The 19,210-nt window shown below is 47.1% G+C and overlaps 1 protein-coding gene across 2 annotated transcripts; it reads left to right on the top strand.

Annotated features, from left to right (window-relative positions):
* The first annotated feature begins 941 nt into the window (after positions 1 to 941).
* Positions 942 to 18,668, top strand: TRAPPC5 (trafficking protein particle complex subunit 5). 2 transcript variants are annotated; one of them, XM_063963673.1, is made up of 2 exons: positions 942 to 1,115; positions 17,873 to 18,668. In XM_063963673.1, the coding sequence occupies exons 1-2, from the start codon at positions 1,014 to 1,016 to the stop codon at positions 18,440 to 18,442; spliced, it is 672 nt and encodes a 223-aa protein (XP_063819743.1). In that variant the 5' UTR covers positions 942 to 1,013; the 3' UTR covers positions 18,443 to 18,668. The 2 variants fall into 2 exon arrangements, with proteins under 2 accessions (XP_063819743.1, XP_063819744.1); XM_063963674.1 differs by having other exon boundaries at positions 1,087 to 1,149.
* The last annotated feature ends 542 nt before the right edge of the window (positions 18,669 to 19,210 follow it).

Genomic DNA, 19,210 nt, shown 5'->3' with positions numbered 1-19,210 from the left:
AAATAAGGTTAGAGATAAAAATAATGTAAAAAAAAAAAAAAAAAAGGGGGCAGACTAGATGGGCCAAGTGGTTCTTATCTGCCGACAAATTCTATGTTTCTATGTTCTGGAACGGTAGATGCTAGGGATAGACATCATAATGTGATAGTCTGAAACCATTGATGTTTTTTTACTATTTGATGGCTGCATTTTGATGTTTGCCGCCATCAAATTGTAAACATTTGATGGTATTTCGATGTTTACTTCGGATCCCGCACCCGATCCCACTTCCAGTTCCAACTCTGGCCAGCCACACTGCAGATGTTTTGCGCATGCTCAAATAGGTTTTTTGCGCATACATAAATCATGTGATTTTTTTTCTGTCGAAACACTTTTGATGCAATGGTTAATTACTATTGCTTTAAAAGATTTGATGGCAGAAGCCCAGCCAGCATTTGATGGTGGGCTTTCGATGTCCATCCATAGTACATGGTAGAAACAAGTTGGAGAAAGGACCTCTGATGTCAAGGGAAGGAGCTAGGCTGGCGGAATAGTTATTTCTCATTACGCCACCGCACCAACTACTAGTACTTCCTTTAGTAACCTGGTGGCCAGCCATAACCGTTGCGGAACAAGTACAGTCGCCCAGCAGGGTAGATGTTAGAATCAAGTGGGCTAAGGGACCTTTTCCGACAGAGGGAGGAGCCACGACACAAGGAGGTGGAGCTATGCCAGCGGGATAGGTCCTCTATTATCCACGCCACCAACTATTACCTTTAGTAATCAGGTGGCGAGCGAAGCGACCCCGCGAGGGTACTTTTCGGGTACCCTGTTCGCCCGTAGCTCCTCCCCCTGGTGACGTGTCTCCTCCCCTAGGTACGTCAGAAGGTCCCTTCTCCCACTCCGATATAGAATCAACCATCGGGGCAGTGCAACGAAATCACAGTCGGCGTATGTTAGCGTCACTCATCGGCTACGTCTGATAGAGTGGGCGCGGCCACGTCAAGCTAGTTCTGTAGGCTTTTACGTCACTAATGTCAGGCGCTGCTTCCGGTGTGCTCGTTGTTGTTCCTGCTGGCTGCTCTTGTTACAGTTGTACGCTACTCTCTTATTACCCGGCATTGTACCCGCTGCAGGTGAGTGTGTGACAGGCTCAGACAGCACGGACAGGTACTCGCCATATATCCCCTCTTACGATATTGATGCGGCTGTCGTTTGTTTATGTAGCTGAGAGCTGGTACGGAAGAGACTGATCTATTATGCAGATGTCCTCTCTCTTTAGCATGCTCCCAGCCTTCTTTGTAACCCTACTGTTTTTCATCGCCTTATTTATGTTATGAAAGAGCGTTATATTTCTGCACTCAGTGCTGCTGTACTGTAGTACAGTGGTGTGCCCTGTCAGGCTTTACGTGAGTTTCCTCCCACAAAGTCTAAAAGGAACTGCTGTAGATAATTTGGCTTTTGACATAAATGGATCCTAGTATCTGTATGTGGTAGGTAATTTGGGGGTCTATTATGGAGTATATTATGTAGACAATCGATTGGACACCAAGCACAAGCGAAATGGTGTGCTCCTGTGACACTGGACGGGTATACGGAAAGTTCATCACCCAGATGGACTAGCCAGCTCAGAGTCTAGCTCTTAACCTCATTAAGAATCTCTGGGATGAATTGGAGTGACGGGTGCATTCTAGAATGATTTAACCTCGACTGTTGCACTTGGTCAGTGTACTTAAGGAGGAATGGTAAAACAGTCCGCCTGCTATTGTCCCGGAATATGTGAACGATTTGCCAAAGAGGGTGTATGCAGTAATCGCTGGACGTGGTGGACCTACAAAGTCAATAAAATCACGTTGATCTACGGATTTGCTGTCAATGTCCAATCACTTTTGTCTACATTGCGTAATAACCCATTTTTTGCAGATTAAAGGAGTTAAGGGGGGTACACACAGATCGGACTAGATTGCTTAGATTTTAAGCACAGATCTGCCATGTGTATGCCCCCCAGCGATAGCGATGCGCGTCCCTGCATCGCTATCGCCGGTGCTAGATTGAGCCTGCATGCAGGCTCAGTCTAGCGTGTCGCTCACTTCACCGTTGTGTGAAGTGAGCGGCCCCCCGTCCATCCGTCCCCTCGCTCAGCACATCGTGCTGAGTGGGGGGGAGAGATGTGTGCTGAGCGGTCTGTGTTAAGATCGCTCAGCACACATCTCTCCCATCAGTACCCCCCCCCCCCCCTTTACTTTCCTATTTAACAAAATTTTGCCTGCGGTTCTGTAATCTTGTCTCACTAGGCATATCCTTATTGCCAGTACAGGTTGCGTATCCCATATCCAAATATTCCGAAATACAGAATTTTTTGAGTGGAGTGAGATAGTGAAATCTTTGTTTTCTGATGGCTCAATGTACACAAACATTGTTTAATACACAAAGTTATTAAAAATATTGTATTAAATGGCCCTCAGGCTGTGTGTATAAGGTGTATATGAAACATGAATGAATTGTGTGAATGTACACACACTTTGTTTAATGCTCAAAGTTATTAAAAATATTGGCTAAAATTACCTTCAGGCTGTGTGTATAAGGTGTATATGTATGCATTCTGTGCTTAGACTTGTGTCCCATCACCATGATATCTCATTATGGTATGCAATTATTCCAAAATACGGAAAAATCCGATATCCAAAATACTTCTGGTCCCAAGCATTTTGGATAAGGGATATTCAACCTGTACTTCGTACCAGCAGCTTTAGGCTCACAGTGAGTGGGGAAAAAACCTACACGTGATGTTTTTATTTCATTTCTAAGATGAGTCCCGGATTCATAAATAGCAGCTAAAATGCGTTTTGTATCTCTGCAGCAGGATGAAACCACTGAGCCACAATAAATAGAGCCCCTTAGACTGTAAATTACAATGGGGCAGAGAATAATACAGGTTGAGTATCCCATATCCAAATATCCGAAATACGGAATATTCCGAAATACGGACATTTTTGAGTGAGACTGAGATAGTGAAACTTTTGTTTTTTGATGGCTCAATGTACACAAACTTTGTTTAATACACACAGTTATTAAAAATATTGTATTAAATGACCTTCAGACTGTGTGTATAAGGTGTATATGAAACATAAATGAATTGTGTGAATGTACACACACTTTGTTTAATGCACAAAGTTATAAAAAATATTGGCTAAAATGACCTTCAGGCTGTGTGTATAAGGTGTATATGTAACATAAATGCATTCTGTGCTTATACTTAGCTCCCATCGCCATGATATCTCATTATGGTATGCAATTATTCCAAAATACGGAAAAATCCGATATCCAAAACACCTCTGGTCCCAAGCATTTTGGATAAGGGATACTCAACCTGTATAAGCAATTTCTGTAGCACCTGATTGTGCATAAGGGGTAGATTCAATTATACGCAGGTATAGGGAGGCCAATCCTAGGTATCAGGATTTAAAAAAATCTCAATCTCTGTATTGAACTTTCCTCCTTCAATTTATGTATGTTGGGGAGGGGTTCAGGGGAGTTACAAGTAAAAACAACAAAAAACATACTCCCAAATGAGTAGAGGGGTCCCCAAGGTCCAGAGGTAAGCTCAGGCGCCTGGCAGCGAGAGTCTCTTACTGCCCGGCTTCAGAAGGTAGCTACTGAGCCGGGTGCTCAGGGCTGCCCTGGTGAGAGAGACTGCCGGGGGTGTGGGGTGGGGGGGCTTCAGAAGGCAGTTTCTGTGCTGGATGCTTAGCGCCGCCCGGGTGAGAGACTGCAGGGGGGGGGGGGGGGGGTGTGATACTGCCGTGCTTCAAAAGGCAGCGTTTGAGCCGAGCGCTGCCCGCGAGAGAAACTGCAGTGGGTGGAAGGAGGCGATGCGGCCGCACTTCATAAGGCAGTGCCTGAGCCGAGTGCTCAGCGCTGCCTGGGGAGAGAGGCTGCTGAGGGAAGAGAGGCGGGGAACTGCGCATGCGCAGTGTAATCCCGGGATTGGAAGCGCCAATCCTGGGATTCAAATCCCTGTGTTTTTGGGCCAGTATCCGGTCGATCCCGGGATTGGCTTCCCTACGCAGGTAAGGCTTCGGGTTCAATACTCGTAGCACAAAGTGCCGTAATTAATACTTTACCCTGCACGTTATATCCCAGAGGGTACATTTAATGCAGATTTTTCTATGCAGCTCCTGTTAAATACCTTCTACAACTCTCTACACATCCTAAGCGGTATAAGAGTAATATATTCAATTCGTGCGTGCACAATCTCCTGTCTAAAATGATGGGAGATCTTGTGGCGCAGTTCAAAAGTTTGTTTTCTTTGCGCTGATTGGGCAAATTTCAGCGATCAAATGAGTAACTTTTCACACATTTTTGCTCACCACCCTGGGGGGTGGGGTGCAAGCTAATATGCTAGCGCCGGCACGTTGGGCGCAATCTGCTGGCTGCCAGCAAGAAAATCAATTGAATTCCCCCCATTGTGTGATGCTTGTTACTCCATAACCTTTTCTTTTTTCTTTTCTTTTCTTTTTTTTGTTTAAAGATTTTGGTTTGGGTGCATTGTGATCCACTTTATATATTTTTGATACTTGTGGAGATCTGAGAAAGCATGCTGTATTGATTGAGTCACTCCCTCTGACTCTTTTGATCATCTTGTTTTCTTGCTACTCATTATTTTTAAGTTATTTCTCTGACGTCCTAGTGGATGCTGGGGACTCCGTCAGGACCATGGGGATATAGCGGCTCCGCAGGAGACAGGGCACAATAATAAAAGCTTTAGGATCAGGTGGTGTGCACTGGCTCCTCCCCCTATGACCCTCCTCCAAGCCTCAGTTAGATTTTTGTGCCCGACGAGAAGGGTGCAATCTAGGTGGCTCTCCTGAGCTGCTTAGAATAAAAGTTTATGTTAGGTTTTTTATTTTCAGTGAGTCCTGCTGGCAACAGGCTCACTGCTACGAGGGACTTAGGGGAGAGAAGAAAACTCACCTGCGTGCAGGATGGATTTGCTTCTTAGGCTACTGGACACCATTAGCTCCAGAGGGAGTCGGAACACAGGTCTCACCCTGGGGTTCGTCCCGGAGCCGTGCCGCCGACCCCCCTTACAGATGCCGAAGTTGAAGAGGTCCAGAGGTCCAGAAACAGGCGGCAGAAGACTTTCAGTCTTCATAAGGTAGCGCACAGCACTGCAGCTGTGCGCCATTGTTGTCAGCACACTTCACCAACAGTCACCAACTGTCACTGAGGGTGCAGGGCGCTGGGGGGGGGCGCTCTGGGCAGCAATGTATTATACCTTTTATGGCTAAAATACATCACATATAGCCCTTGAGGCTATATGGATGTATTTAACCCCTGCCAGATCTCACAAACTCCGGGAGAAGAGCCCGCCGAAAAGGGGGCGGGGCCTATTCTCCTCAGCACACGGCGCCATTTTCCTGCTCAGCTCTGCTGTGAGGAAGGCTCCCAGGCTCTCCCCTGCACTGCACTACAGAAACAGGGTTAAAACAGAGAGGGGGGGCACTTATTTGGCGATATGATTACATATATAAAAATGCTATAAGGGAAAACACTTGTATAAGGGGTTGTCCCTGTATAATTATAGCGTTTTTGGTGTGTGCTGGCAAACTCTCCCTCTGTCTCCCCAAAGGGCTAGTGGGGTCCTGTCCTCTGTCAGAGCATTCCCTGTGTGTGTGCTGTGTCGGTACGTGTGTGTCGACATGTAGGAGGACGATGTTGGTGAGGAGGCGGAGCAAATTGCCTGTATTGGTGATGTCACTCTCTAGGGAGTCGACACTGGAATGGATGGCTTATTTAGGAATTACGTGATAATGTCAACACGCTGCAAGGTCGGTTGACGACATGAGACGGCCGGCAAACAAATTAGTACCTGTCCAGGCGTCTCAGACACCGTCAGGGGCTTGTAAAAACGCCCATTTACCTCAGTCGGTCGACACAGACACGGACACTGACTCCAGTGTCGACGGTGAAGAAACAAACGTATTTTCCTTTAGGGCCACACGTTTCATGTTAAGGGCAATGAAGGAGGTGTTACATATTTCTGATACTACAAGTACCACAAATAAGGGTATTATGTAGGGTGTGAATAAACTACTTGTAGTTTTTCCTGAATCAGATAAATTAAATGAAGTGTGTGATGATACGTGGGTTTCCTCCGATAGAAAATTATTGGCGGTATACCTTTTCCCGCCAGAAGTTAGGGCGAGTTGGGAAACACACCTTAGGGTGAATAAGGCGCTCACACGCTTATAAAAACAAGTGGCGTTACCGTCTCCAGATACGGCAGCCCTCAAGGAGCCAGCTGATAGGAAGCTGAAAAATATCCTAAAAGTATATACACATATACTGGTGTTATACTACGACCAGCAATCGCCTCAGCCTGGATGTGCAGCGCTGAGGGGGCTTGGTCGGATTTCCTGACTGAAAATATTGATACCCTTGACAGGGACAAGATTTTATTGACTATAGAGCATTTTAAGGATGCATTTCTATATATGCGAGATGCGCAGAGGGATATTTGCATTCTGGCATCAAGAGTAAATGTGATGTCCATATCTGCCAGACGACAGTGGTCAGGTGATGCAGATTCCAGACGGCACATGGAAGTATTGCCGTATAAAGGGGCGGTCCATCGGACCTGGTGGCCATGGCAACAGCTGAAAAATCCACCTTTTGTTACCCCAAGTCACATCTCAGCAGAAAAGGACACAGTCTTTTCAGTCTCAGTCCTTTCGTCCCCATAAGGGCAGGCGGGCAAAAGGGCCAGTCATATCTGCCCAGGGGTAGAGGAAAGGGAAGAAGACTGCAGCAGGCAGCCCATTCCCAGGAACAGAAGCCATCCACAGCTTCTGCCAAGTCCGCAGCATGACGCTGGGGCCGTACAAGCGGACTCAGGTGCGGTAGGGGGTCATCTCAAGAGTTTCAGCACGCAGTGGGCTCACTCACAAGTGGACTCCTGGATCCTACACGTAGTATCCCAGGTGTACATTGGAAATTCGAGACGTCTCCCCCTCACAAGTTCCTGAAGTCTGCTTTACCAACGTCTCCCTCCGACAGGGAGGCAGTATTGGGAACAATTCACAGGCTGTATTCCCAGCAGGTGATAATCAAAGTACCCCTTCTACAACAAGGGAAGGGGTATTATTCCACACTATATTGTGGTACTGAAGCCAGACGGCTAGGTGAGATCTGAAATATTTGAACACTTGCATACAAGCGTTCAAATCAAGATGGAGTCACTCAGAGCAGTGATAGCGAACCAGGAAGAAGGGGACGATATGGTGTCACTGGATATCAGGGACGCTTACCTACATGTCCAAATTTGCCCTTCTCACCAAGGGTACCTCAGGTTCGTGGTACAGAACTGTCACTATCAGTTCAGACGCTGCCGTTTGGATTGTCCACGGCACCCCGGGTCTTTACCAAGGTAATGGCCGAAATGATGATTCTTCTTAAAAGAAATATGGACGCTTTCCTGATAAGGGCAAGGTCCAGAGAACAGTTGGAGGTCGGAGTAGCACTATCTTAAGTAGTTCTACGACAGCACGAGTGGATTCTAAATATTCCAAAATCGCAGTTTTTTCCGACGACACGTCTACTGTTCCTAGGGATGATTCTGGACACAGTCCAGAAAAGGATGTTTTCTCCCGGAGAAGAAAGCCAGGGAGTTATCCGAGCTAGTCAGGAACCTCCTAAAACCAGGAAAAGTATCAGTGCATCATTGCACAAGGATCCTGTGAAAAATGGTGGTTTCTTACAAAGCGATCCCATTCGGTAGATTTCACGCAAGAACCTTTACGTGGGATCTGCTGGAAAAATGGTCCGGATCGCATCTTCAGATGCATCAGCGGATAACCCTGTCTCCAAGGACAAGGGTGTTTCTTCTGCGGTGGCTGCAGAGTGCTCATCTATGAAAGGGCCGCAGATTCGGCATTCAGGACTGGGTCCTGGTGACCACGGATGCCAGCCTGAGTGGCTGGGGAGCAGTCACACAAGGAAAAAATTTCCAGAGAGTGTGATCGAGTCTGGAGACTTCTCTCCACATAAATATACTGGAGCTAAGGGCAATTTACAATGCTCTAAGCTTAGCAAGACATCTGCTTCAAGGTCAGCCGGTATTGATCCAGTGGGACAACATCACGGCAGTCGCCCACGTAAACAGACAGGGCGGCACAAGAAGCAGGAGGGAAATGGCAGAAACTGCAAGGATTCTTCGCTGGGCGAAAAATCATGTGATAACACTCTCAGCAGTGTTCATTCCGGGAGTGGAAAACTGGGAAGCAGACTTCCTCAGCAGTCATGACCTCCACCCGGGAGAGTGGGGACTTCATCGGGAAGTCTTCCACATGATTGTAAACCGTTGTGAAAAACCAAAGGTGGACATGATGGCGTCCCGCCTGAACAAAAAACTAGATATTGCGCCAGGTCAAGGGACCCTCAGGCAATAGCGGTGGACGCTCTGGTAACACTGTGGATGTACCAGTCAGAGTATGTGTTCCCTCCTATGCCTCTCATACAAAAAGTACTGAGAATCATAAGAGGGAGATGAGTAAGAATGATACTCGTGGTTCCGGATTGGCCAAGAAGGACTTGGTACCCGAAACTTCAAGAGATGTTCACGGAAGACCCGTGGCCTCTACCTTTAAGAAAGGACCTGCTCCAGCAGGGGCCTTGTCTGTTCCAAGACTTACCGCGGCCGCGTTTGACGGCATGGCGGTTGAACGCCGGATCCTGAAAGGGCATTCCAGATGAAGTCATCCCTACCCTGGTCGAAGACAGGAAGGATGTAACCGCAAAACATTTTCACCGCATTTGGCGAAGATATGTTGCGTGGTGTGAGGCCAAGAAGGCCCCTACAGAGGAATTCCAACTGGGTCGTTTCCTACATTTCCTGAAAACAGGACTGTCTATGGGCCTAAAATTGGGGTCCATTAAGGTTCAAATTTCGGCCCTGTCGAATTTCTTCCAGAAAGAACTGGCTTTAGTGCCTGACGTTCAGATGTTTGTAAAAGGGGTACTGCATATACAGCCTCCTTTTGTGCCCCAGTGGCACCTTGGGATCTCAATGTTGTTTTGAGTTTCCTAAAGTCACATTGGTTTGAACCACTCACCACTGTGGACTTAGCATCGTCACCTTCCATGTGAGATATTTTCTTAGCCATGGCTTCAGCCAGGCGTGTGTCAGAATTGGCGGCTTTATCATATATAAAGCCCTTACTTAATTTTTCATTCTGACAGGGCAGAATTGAGGACTCGTCCTCAATTTCTCCTTAAGGTGTTTTCTGTTTTTCACATGAACCAACCTATTGTGGTACCTGCGGGTACTAGGGACTTGGAGGACTCCAAGTTACTTGACGTTGTCAGGGCCCTGAAAAATATGTTTCCAGGAAGGCTGGAGTCAGAAAATCTGACTCGCTGTTTAGCCTGTATGCACCCAACAAGATGGGTGCTCCTGCTTCTAAGCAGACGATTGCTCGCTGGATTTGTAATACAATTCAGTTTACACATTCTGTGGCAGGCCTGCCAAAGCCAAAATCGGTAAAAGCCCATTCCAAAAGGAAGGGGGCTCATCTTGGGCGACTGCCCGAGGGGTCTCGGCTTTACAACTTTGCCGAGCAGTTACTTGGTCAGGGGAAAACACGTTTGCTAAATTCTACAAATTTGATACCCTGGCTGAGGAGGACATGGAGTTCTCTCATTCGGTGCTGCAGGGTCATCCGCACTCTCCCGCCCGTTTGGGAGCTTTGGTATAATCCCCATGGTCCTGACGGAGTCCCCAGCATCCACTAGGACGTCAGAGAAAATAAGATTTTACTTACCGATAAATCTATTTCTCGTAGTCCGTAGTGGATGCTGGGCGCCCATCCCAAGTGCGGATTGTCTGCAATACTTGTACATAGTTATTGTTACAAAAATCGGGTTATTCTTGTTGTGAGCCATCTTTTCAGAGGCTCCTTCGTTGTTATCATACTGTTAACTGGGTTCAGATCACAGGTTGTACGGTGTGATTGGTGTGGCTGGTATGAGTCTTACCCGGGATTCAATATCCTTCCTTATTATGCACGCTCGTCCGGGCATAGTATCCTAACTGAGGCTTGGAGGAGGGTCATAGGGGGAGGAGCCAGTGCACACCACCTGATCCTAAAGCTTTTATTATTGTGCCCTGTCTCCTGCGGAGCCGCTATATCCCCATGGTCCTGACGGAGTCCCCAGCATCCACTACGGACTACGAGAAATAGATTTATCGGTAAGTAAAATCTTATTTTTAAACAAATTTACAATTATCTTGGGTTTTTCTTCAGTGTGCCTCTTTGTAAAATACCCTCAATATACAGAATACTAAAGTAAGAAACATGATCCTTAAGATATCATCAGATCGTTGCATTGTTCATCCTATCCATGAAAGTACCAGGTGAGGCAACCATCTTGGGCACGCTACATAGGTTACAGTGTGTGATAAAAAGTACATGTAAGACATATACAGGTAAATGAAAAACAACAAACACGATACCCACTTCATTAAAAGTTAATTGTCGCTACACTACACTAGGCAAGTGCTTTAAGTCTAAAGGTGGGTACACACTAATAGATATATCTGCAGATCAATTGATCTGCAGATATATCTAAGGACGGATCGAGCAGGGTGTTCAGCATACACACTACCCGATCCGTCGGGGACTGACGTCACGAACTGGGCGGGCGTGTACACACGCCCGCCCAGTTCAGCTGTCAATCACCGCCGGCTGCCGCAGCATGTGTACACACACAGCGACGCGCCAATATATCGGTAGATATATTGTCCGTCGGCTGTGCTACGCGGCCGACGCGATACGTCTGTGAACGACGGAGTTCACAGACGTATCGGCCGTACACACTGGCCGACGGACCCGCGATATATCGGCCGTTCAAGAGAACGGCCGATAAATCGACCAGTGTCTACGGGCCTTAATAGAGAGAAGGAAGTTGGCAAAAATGTGAGGATAGTATGCAAGAAAATGCACAAGGAGGATACTTCTCTTTCACATAAATCTTCCAATCAGTATTCCTTCTGGAGAAACTAACTAAAGCTTGTGTCACGTGTTTAAGTTTTGTGTGTGCACTTACAATTTGGATTATGAATTATGCGAACGAATACAATGTCCTTGACCAAAATAAAAAAATAAAAAAAAAAAAAATATATATATATATATATATATATATATATATATATATATATATAATATATATATATATATATTTTGTACTAAATGTGAAATATTGAAGCTTGTCACTTTGCTAGATTAATGTAGAAAAAATTCTTACTGGACTGAAGTTATAAAAATCTTTTATTAATGAAAGATGTAAGGGATGTACGTGGGAAAGTTCTAATCATCTGCAAATACATTTCTCTGACGTCCTAGTGGATGCTGCGACTCCGTCAGGACCATGGGGATTAGCGGCTCCGCAGGAGACAGGGCACAAAAATAAAAGCTTTAGGACTAGGTGGTGTGCACTGGCTCCTCCCCCTATGACCCTCCTCCAAGCCTCAGTTAGGTTTTTGTGCCCGTCCGAGCAGGGTGCAATCTAGGTGGCTCTCCTAAAGAGCTGCTTAGAAAAAGTTATTAGGTTTTTTATTTTCAGTGAGTCCTGCTGGCAACAGGCTCACTGCAACGAGGGACTTAGGGGAGAAGAAGTGAACTCACCTGCGTGCAGGATGGATTGGCTTCTTAGGCTACTGGACACCATTAGCTCCAGAGGGATCGAACACAGGCCCAGCCATGGAGTCCGGTCCCGGAGCCGCGCCGCCGACCCCCTTGCAGATGCCGAAAAGTGAAGAGGTCCAGAAACCGGAGGCAGAAGACTTTATCAGTCTTCATGAGGTAGCGCACAGCACTGCAGCTGTGCGCCATTGTTGTCAGCACACTTCACACCAGCGGTCACTGAGGGTGCAGGGCGCTGGGGGGGGGCGCCCTGGGCAGCAATGATAATACCTTGTTCTGGCTAAAAATACATCACATATAGCCCCTGGGGCTATATGGATGTATTTAACCCCTGCCAGGTCTCGCAAACACCGGGAGAAGAGCCCGCCGAAATAGGGGGCGGGGCCTATCTCCTCAGCACACAGCGCCATTTTCCTGCACAGCTCCGCTGCGAGGAAGGCTCCCAGGACTCTCCCCTGCACTGCACTACAGAAACAGGGTAAAAAAAAAACAGAGAGGGGGGGCACTTTTTTGGCGATATTGATATATTAAGCTGCTATAAAGGAAACAACACTTCTGTAGGGTTGTTCCTATATATTTATAGCGCTTGGGTGTGTGCTGGCAAACTCTCCCTCTGTCTCCCCAAAGGGCTAGTGGGGTCCTGTCTTCGATAAGAGCATTCCCTGTGTGTCGGTACGTGTGTGTCGACATGTATGAGGACGATGTTGGTGTGGAGGCGGAGCAATTGCCGGTAATGGTGATGTCACCCCCTAGGGAGTCGACACCGGAATGGATGGCTTTGTTTATGGAATTACGTGATAATGTCAGCACGTTACAAAAATCAGTTGACGACATGAGACGGCCGGCAAACCAGTAAGTACCTGTCCAGGCGTCTCAGACACCGTCAGGGGCTGTAAAACGCCCTTTACCTCAGTCGGTCGACACAGACCCAGACACGGACACCGAATCTAGTGTCGACGGTGAAGAAACAAACGTATTTTCCAGTAGGGCCACACGTTATATGATCACGGCAATGAAGGAGGCTTTGCATATCTCTGATACTGCAAGTACCACAAAAAGGGGTATTATGTGGGGTCTGAAAAAACTACCTGTAGTTTTTCCTGAATCAGAGGAATTGAATGAATTGTGTGATGAAGCGTGGGTTAACCCCGATAGAAAACTGCTAATTTCAAAGAAGTTATTGGCATTATATCCTTTCCCGCCAGAGGTTAGGGCGCGCTGGGAAACACCCCCTAGGGTGGATAAGGCACTCACACGCTTATCAAAACAAGTGGCGTTACCGTCTCCTGAAACGGCCGCCCTCAAGGATCCAGCTGATAGGAGGCTGGAAACTACCCTGAAAAGTATATACACTCATACTGGTGTTATACTGTGACCAGCCATCGCCTCAGCATGGATGTGCAGTGCTGGGGTGGTTTGGTCGGATTCCCTGACTGAAAATATTGATACCCTGGATAGGGACAGTATTTTATTGACTATAGAGCAATTAAAGGATGCTTTTCTTTATATGCGAGATGCTCAGAGGGATATTTGCACTCTGGCATCGAGAGTAAGTGCGATGTCCATATCTGCCAGAAGAAGTTTATGGACGCGACAGTGGTCAGGTGATGCGGATTCCAAACGGCATATGGAAGTATTGCCGTATAAAGGGGAGGAATTATTTGGGGTCGGTCTATCGGATTTGGTGGCCACGGCAACAGCCGGGAAATCCACCTTTTTACCTCAGGTCCCCTCCCAACAGAAAAAGACACCGTCTTTTCAGCCGCAGTCCTTTCGTTCCTATAAGAACAAGCGGGCAAAAGGACAGTTATATCTGCTCCGAGGCAAAGGAAAGGGTAAGAGAGTGCACCAAGCAGCTCCCTCCCAGGAGCAGAAGCCCTCCCCGGCTTCTGCAAAGCCCTCAGCATGACGTTGGGGCTTTACAAGCGGACTCAGGGGCGGTGGGGGGTCGACTCAAGAATTTCAGCGCACAGTGGACTCACTCACAGGTGGACCCCTGGATCCTGCAGGTAGTATCTCAGGGTTACAGGTTGGAATTCGAGAAGTCTCCCCCTCGCCGGTTCCTAAAGTCTGCTCTGCCAACGTCTCCCTCAGACAGGGCGACGGTATTGGAAGCCATTCACAAGCTGTATTCTCAGCAGGTGATAGTCAAGGTACCCCTCCTACAACAGGGAAAGGGGTATTATTCCACACTATTTGTGGTACCGAAGCCGGACGGCTCGGTAAGACCTATTCTAAATCTGAAATCTTTGAACCTGTACATACAAAAATTCAAGTTCAAGATGGAGTCACTCAGAGCAGTGATAGCGAATCTGGAAGAAGGGGACTTTATGGTGTCCCTGGACATCAAGGATGCTTACCTGCATGTCCCAATTTGCCCTTCACATCAAGGGTACCTCAGGTTCATGGTGCAAAACTGTCATCAGTTTCAGACGCTGCCATTTGGATTGTCCACGGCACCTCGGGTCTTTACCAAGGTAATGGCCGAAATGATGTTTCTTCTGCGAAGAAAAGGCGTATTAATTATCCCTTACTTGGACGATCTCCTGATAAGGGCAAGGTCCAGAGAACAGCTGGAGGACGTAGTAGCACTAACCCAAGTAGTGCTGCAACAGCACGGGTGGATTCTGAATTTTCCAAAATCTCAATTGACCCCGACGACACGTCTGCTGTTCCTGGGAATGATTCTGGACACGGTTCAGAAAAAGGTGTTTCTTCCGGAGGAGAAAGCCAGGGAGTTATCCGAACTTGTCAGGAACCTCCTAAAACCAGGAAAAGTGTCTGTGCATCAATGCACAAGAGTCCTGGGAAAAATGGTGGCTTCTTACGAAGCGATTCCATTCGGCAGATTCCATGCACGAACTTTTCAGTGGGATCTGCTGGACAAATGGTCCGGATCGCATCTGCAGATGCATCAGCGGATAACTTTGTCTCCACGGACAAGGGTGTCTCTTCTGTGGTGGTTGCAGAGTGCTCATCTGTTAGAGGGCCGCAGATTCGGCATACAGGACTGGGTCCTGGTGACCACGGATGCCAGTCTGAGAGGCTGGGGAGCGGTCACACAGGGAAGAAACTTCCAGGGAGTGTGGTCAAGCCTGGAGATGTCTCTTCACATAAATATACTGGAGCTAAGAGCGATTTACAATGCTCTAAGCCTGGCAAAACCCCTGCTTCAGGGTCAGCCGGTGTTGATCCAGTCGGACAACATCACGGCAGTCGCCCACGTAAACAGACAGGGCGGCACAAGAAGCAGGAGGGCAATGGCAGAAGCTGCAAGGATTCTTCGCTGGGCGGAAGATCATGTGATAGCACTGTCAGCAGTGTTCATTCCGGGAGTGGACAACTGGGAAGCGGACTTCCTCAGCAGACACGATCTACACCCGGGAGAGTGGGGACTTCATCCAGAAGTCTTCCACATGATTGTGAACCGTTGGGAAAAACCAAAGGTGGATATGATGGCGTCCCGCCTCAACAAAAAACTGGACAGGTATTGCGCCAGGTCAAGAGACCCTCAGGCAATAGCTGTGGACGCTCTGGTAACACCGTGGGTGTTCCAGTCAGTGTATGTGTTTCCTCCTCTGCCTCTCATACCAAAAGTTCTGAGAATTATACGGCAAAGGGGAGTAAGAACGATACTCGTGGCTCCGGATTGGCCAAGAAGAACTTGGTACCCGGAACTTCAGGAGATGCTCAAGGAAGATCCGTGGCCTCTACCTCTAAGACGGGACCTGCTTCAGCAGGGACCGTGTCTATTCCAAGACTTACCGCGGCTGCGTTTGACGGCATGGCGGTTGAACGCCGAATTCTAAGGGAAAAAGGCATTCCGGAAGAGGTCATCCCTACCCTGGTAAAAGCCAGGAAGGAGGTGACTGCACAACATTATCACCGCATTTGGAGAAAATATGTTGCGTGGTGTGAGGCCAGGAAGGCCCCGACGGAGGAATTTCAACTTGGTCGATTCCTACATTTCCTGCAAACAGGATTGTCTATGGGCCTCAAATTAGGGTCCATTAAGGTTCAAATTTCGGCCCTGTCGATTTTCTTCCAGAAAGAATTGGCTTCAGTTCCTGAAGTCCAGACTTTTGTAAAAGGAGTACTACATATACAGCCCCCGGTTGTGCCCCCAGTGGCTCCGTGGGATCTTAATGTAGTTTTGGATTTTCTCAAATCCCATTGGTTTGAGCCACTCAAATCGGTGGATTTGAAATATCTTACATGGAAAGTAACCATGCTACTGGCCCTGGCTTCAGCCAGGAGAGTGTCAGAATTGGCGGCTTTATCGTATAAAAGCCCATATCTGATTTTCCATTCGGACAGGGCAGAACTGCGGACGCGTCCTCAGTTTCTGCCTAAGGTGGTTTCAGCGTTTCACCTGAACCAGCCTATTGTGGTGCCTGCGGCTACTAGCGATTTGGAGGATTCCAAGTTGCTGGACGTTGTCAGGGCATTGAAAATATATATTTCAAGGACGGCTGGAGTCAGAAAATCTGACTCGCTGTTTATACTGTATGCACCCAACAAGCTGGGTGCTCCTGCTTCTAAGCAGACGATTGCTCGTTGGATTTGTAGCACAATTCAACTTGCACATTCTGTGGCAGGCCTGCCACAGCCTAAATCTATCAAGGCCCATTCCACAAGGAAGGTGGGCTCATCTTGGGCGGCTGCCCGAGGGGTCTCGGCATTACAACTCTGCCGAGCAGCTACGTGGTCGGGGGAGAACACGTTTGTAAAATTCTACAAATTTGATACCCTGGCTAAAGAGGACCTGGAGTTCTCTCATTCGGTGCTGCAGAGTCATCCGCACTCTCCCGCCCATTTGGGAGCTTTGGTATAATCCCCATGGTCCTGACGGAGTCCCAGCATCCACTAGGACGTCAGAGAAAATAAGATTTTACTTACCGATAAATCTATTTCTCGTAGTCCGTAGTGGATGCTGGGCGCCCATCCCAAGTGCGGATTGTCTGCAATACTTGTACATAGTTATTGTTACAAAAAAATCGGGTTGTTATTGTTGTGAGCCGTCTGTTCAGAGGCTCCTACGTTTGTCATACTGTTAACTGGGTTCAGATCACAGGTTGTACGGTGTGATTGGTGTGGCTGGTATGAGTCTTACCCGGGATTCAAAATCCTTCCTTATTGTGTACGCTCGTCCGGGCACAGTATCCTAACTGAGGCTTGGAGGAGGGTCATAGGGGGAGGAGCCAGTGCACACCACCTAGTCCTAAAGCTTTTATTTTTGTGCCCTGTCTCCTGCGGAGCCGCTAATCCCCATGGTCCTGACGGAGTCCCAGCATCCACTACGGACTACGAGAAATAGATTTATCGGTAAGTAAAATCTTATTATTGTATATTTTTAGATGTACCCGTCTCCTGTGATACTCAAATAACAACCTCTTAGTATAGGCATTATAAGGTAGGAAATACAAAACAATTGGCATACAATTGAATCTTATTTTTGGGGTATTTTTAATAGACTAGAAAACAAACACCTCAATTCCCCCCAGCACACTGGAATGGGCACTTGCATCCTACTTAAGATGGGTCTGGGACTCCAGGTCGACAACAAAAAGGTCGACGCACCTTAGGTCAACGCCAATTGGTCGACATGGACAAGGTCGACATGGAAAAAGGTCGACATGAGTATTTTATGTTTTTTGGGTGTCGTTTTCTTCGTAGAGTGACCGGGAACCCCAATTAGTGCACCGCGTTCGCTCGCCATGCTTCGGGCATGGTGCCTTCGCTCGGCACAGATTACCGTTCCAATCGTAGTCCACGTGGATCGTTAAGTATGAAAAGGTTCCAAAAAAGAAAAAAAATTGTGAAAAACTCTCGTCGACCCTTTTGCCCATGTCGACCTAAGGTGTGTCGACTAATTGGCATCGACCTAAGGTGTGTCGACCTTTTTGTTGTTGACCTGGAGTCCGGATACCCTTAAGATGTACTGTTTGTCTCTCTTGCTGGCCCATTGGCGTGTGCTGGGGGAAGTTGTGTTTTTGTCTTGATGAACCCCTCCCTTAAACACCCCTGTGATGGGCCAATAAATTGATTGAGCCACTTCCAGTCTGTGTATCACATTTTTAATAGACTACTTAAATGTGGTAAAGTACATAGCAGTAAAGCTGAATGTATTCCATCAACATGTTTTTTCTTTAGTACACATTTAAGTTGTTAAAATGTTCTCTTTCCCTTAGATCATGGACTCCCGCTTTAGTCGTGGAAAGTCTTCTATTTTAGAGCGCTCATTGGCCAGGCCGAAGACTGAGGTGAGCCTCAGTGCGTTTGCCCTTCTATTTTCTGAAATTGTACAGTACTGCCAAAATCGTGTTTATTCCGTTTCTGAACTTCAAGCTAAACTGTCTGAGCTTGGCCAACAAGTTGGTTGTCGTATCCTTGATCCCCTAGTCATGAGGGAGAAGAATGGCAAACGTGAGACTAAAGTGATAAGTGCCCTCCTTTTCATAAAGGTTGTTGCATGGAAAGCTCTTTTTGGAAAAGAAGCGGACAAACTAGAGCAAGCAAATGACGATGACAAAACTTACTACATTATTGAAAAGGATCCGCTCATAAATGCATACATTTCAGTTCCAAAGGAGAACAGTACTCTCAACTGTGCGTCTTTCACGGCTGGCATTGTGGAGTCTTTGTTGACCTGTAGTGGCTTTCCAGCAAAAGTAACTGCCCATTGGCACAAGGGGACCACACTCATGATCAAATTTGATGAGTCTGTCATTCTTCGGGACAAAGCACTGGATGGACGCTAAAAGCCTTTAGGTATTAGATTGGAAGCATCCAACCTACATTTTCTTGTTCTTTTTCTGTTTGCATCTTAAATAAATCTTGTAAAATAAAATTTGCTTGGGTTGCTGTATGGTTATAGCAATGTTTTCCACATACGTCAGCTATAGAGAGGTTGACTTTAGAGTGTGTATTTTGCTATTGCTTTAGAGCAAATTAAATTGCTTTAAATAAACCTGCATGCTCCTCAAATCGTCTCTTTTCTGTACATATTCCAGTTCTGCTATAAGCAAATATTGTAGGAGATATGTCATCATCGATGCCTTCTGTCAACACAATGTTATTTCTGATCTCTCTCTCTCTCTCTCTCTCTCTCTCTCTCTCTCTCTCTCTCTCTCTCTCTCTCTCTCTCTCTCTCTCTCTCTCTCTCTCTCTCTCTCTCTCTCTCTCTCTCTCTCTCTCTCATATTGTACTTAGCTGGTTGCCCGCACACTTTTCATCCATATAGTCCTCCACAATAGCAGCACTCCAAGCTTTTGAGAAATAACTCCAATCACAGCCAGTGTGTAGTAGTCAACGTTTCAATGCCTCTTTATTTGGGCATTTTCATCAGGACATAAAACAACATCAAAAGAGCATACCTATATACACAAATACTTGCCATGTGCATCCCATTCCCAATCACGCCGCTGCTGGTGTCTTCTGCCGGTGGCACCATCTAGTGACGTCACCGCGCCGGTCACCTAGTTACACAGCGCGCCCAACCCGAGTAATTCGTCCATCAGAGACTGCTG

Source organism: Pseudophryne corroboree, chromosome 3 (genome assembly GCF_028390025.1).
Source record: "Pseudophryne corroboree isolate aPseCor3 chromosome 3, aPseCor3.hap2, whole genome shotgun sequence".
Lineage (NCBI taxonomy): Eukaryota > Metazoa > Chordata > Amphibia > Anura > Myobatrachidae > Pseudophryne > Pseudophryne corroboree.
Note: the sequence above shows the minus strand (reverse complement) of the source record. Positions and strands in the feature narration are given on the sequence as shown.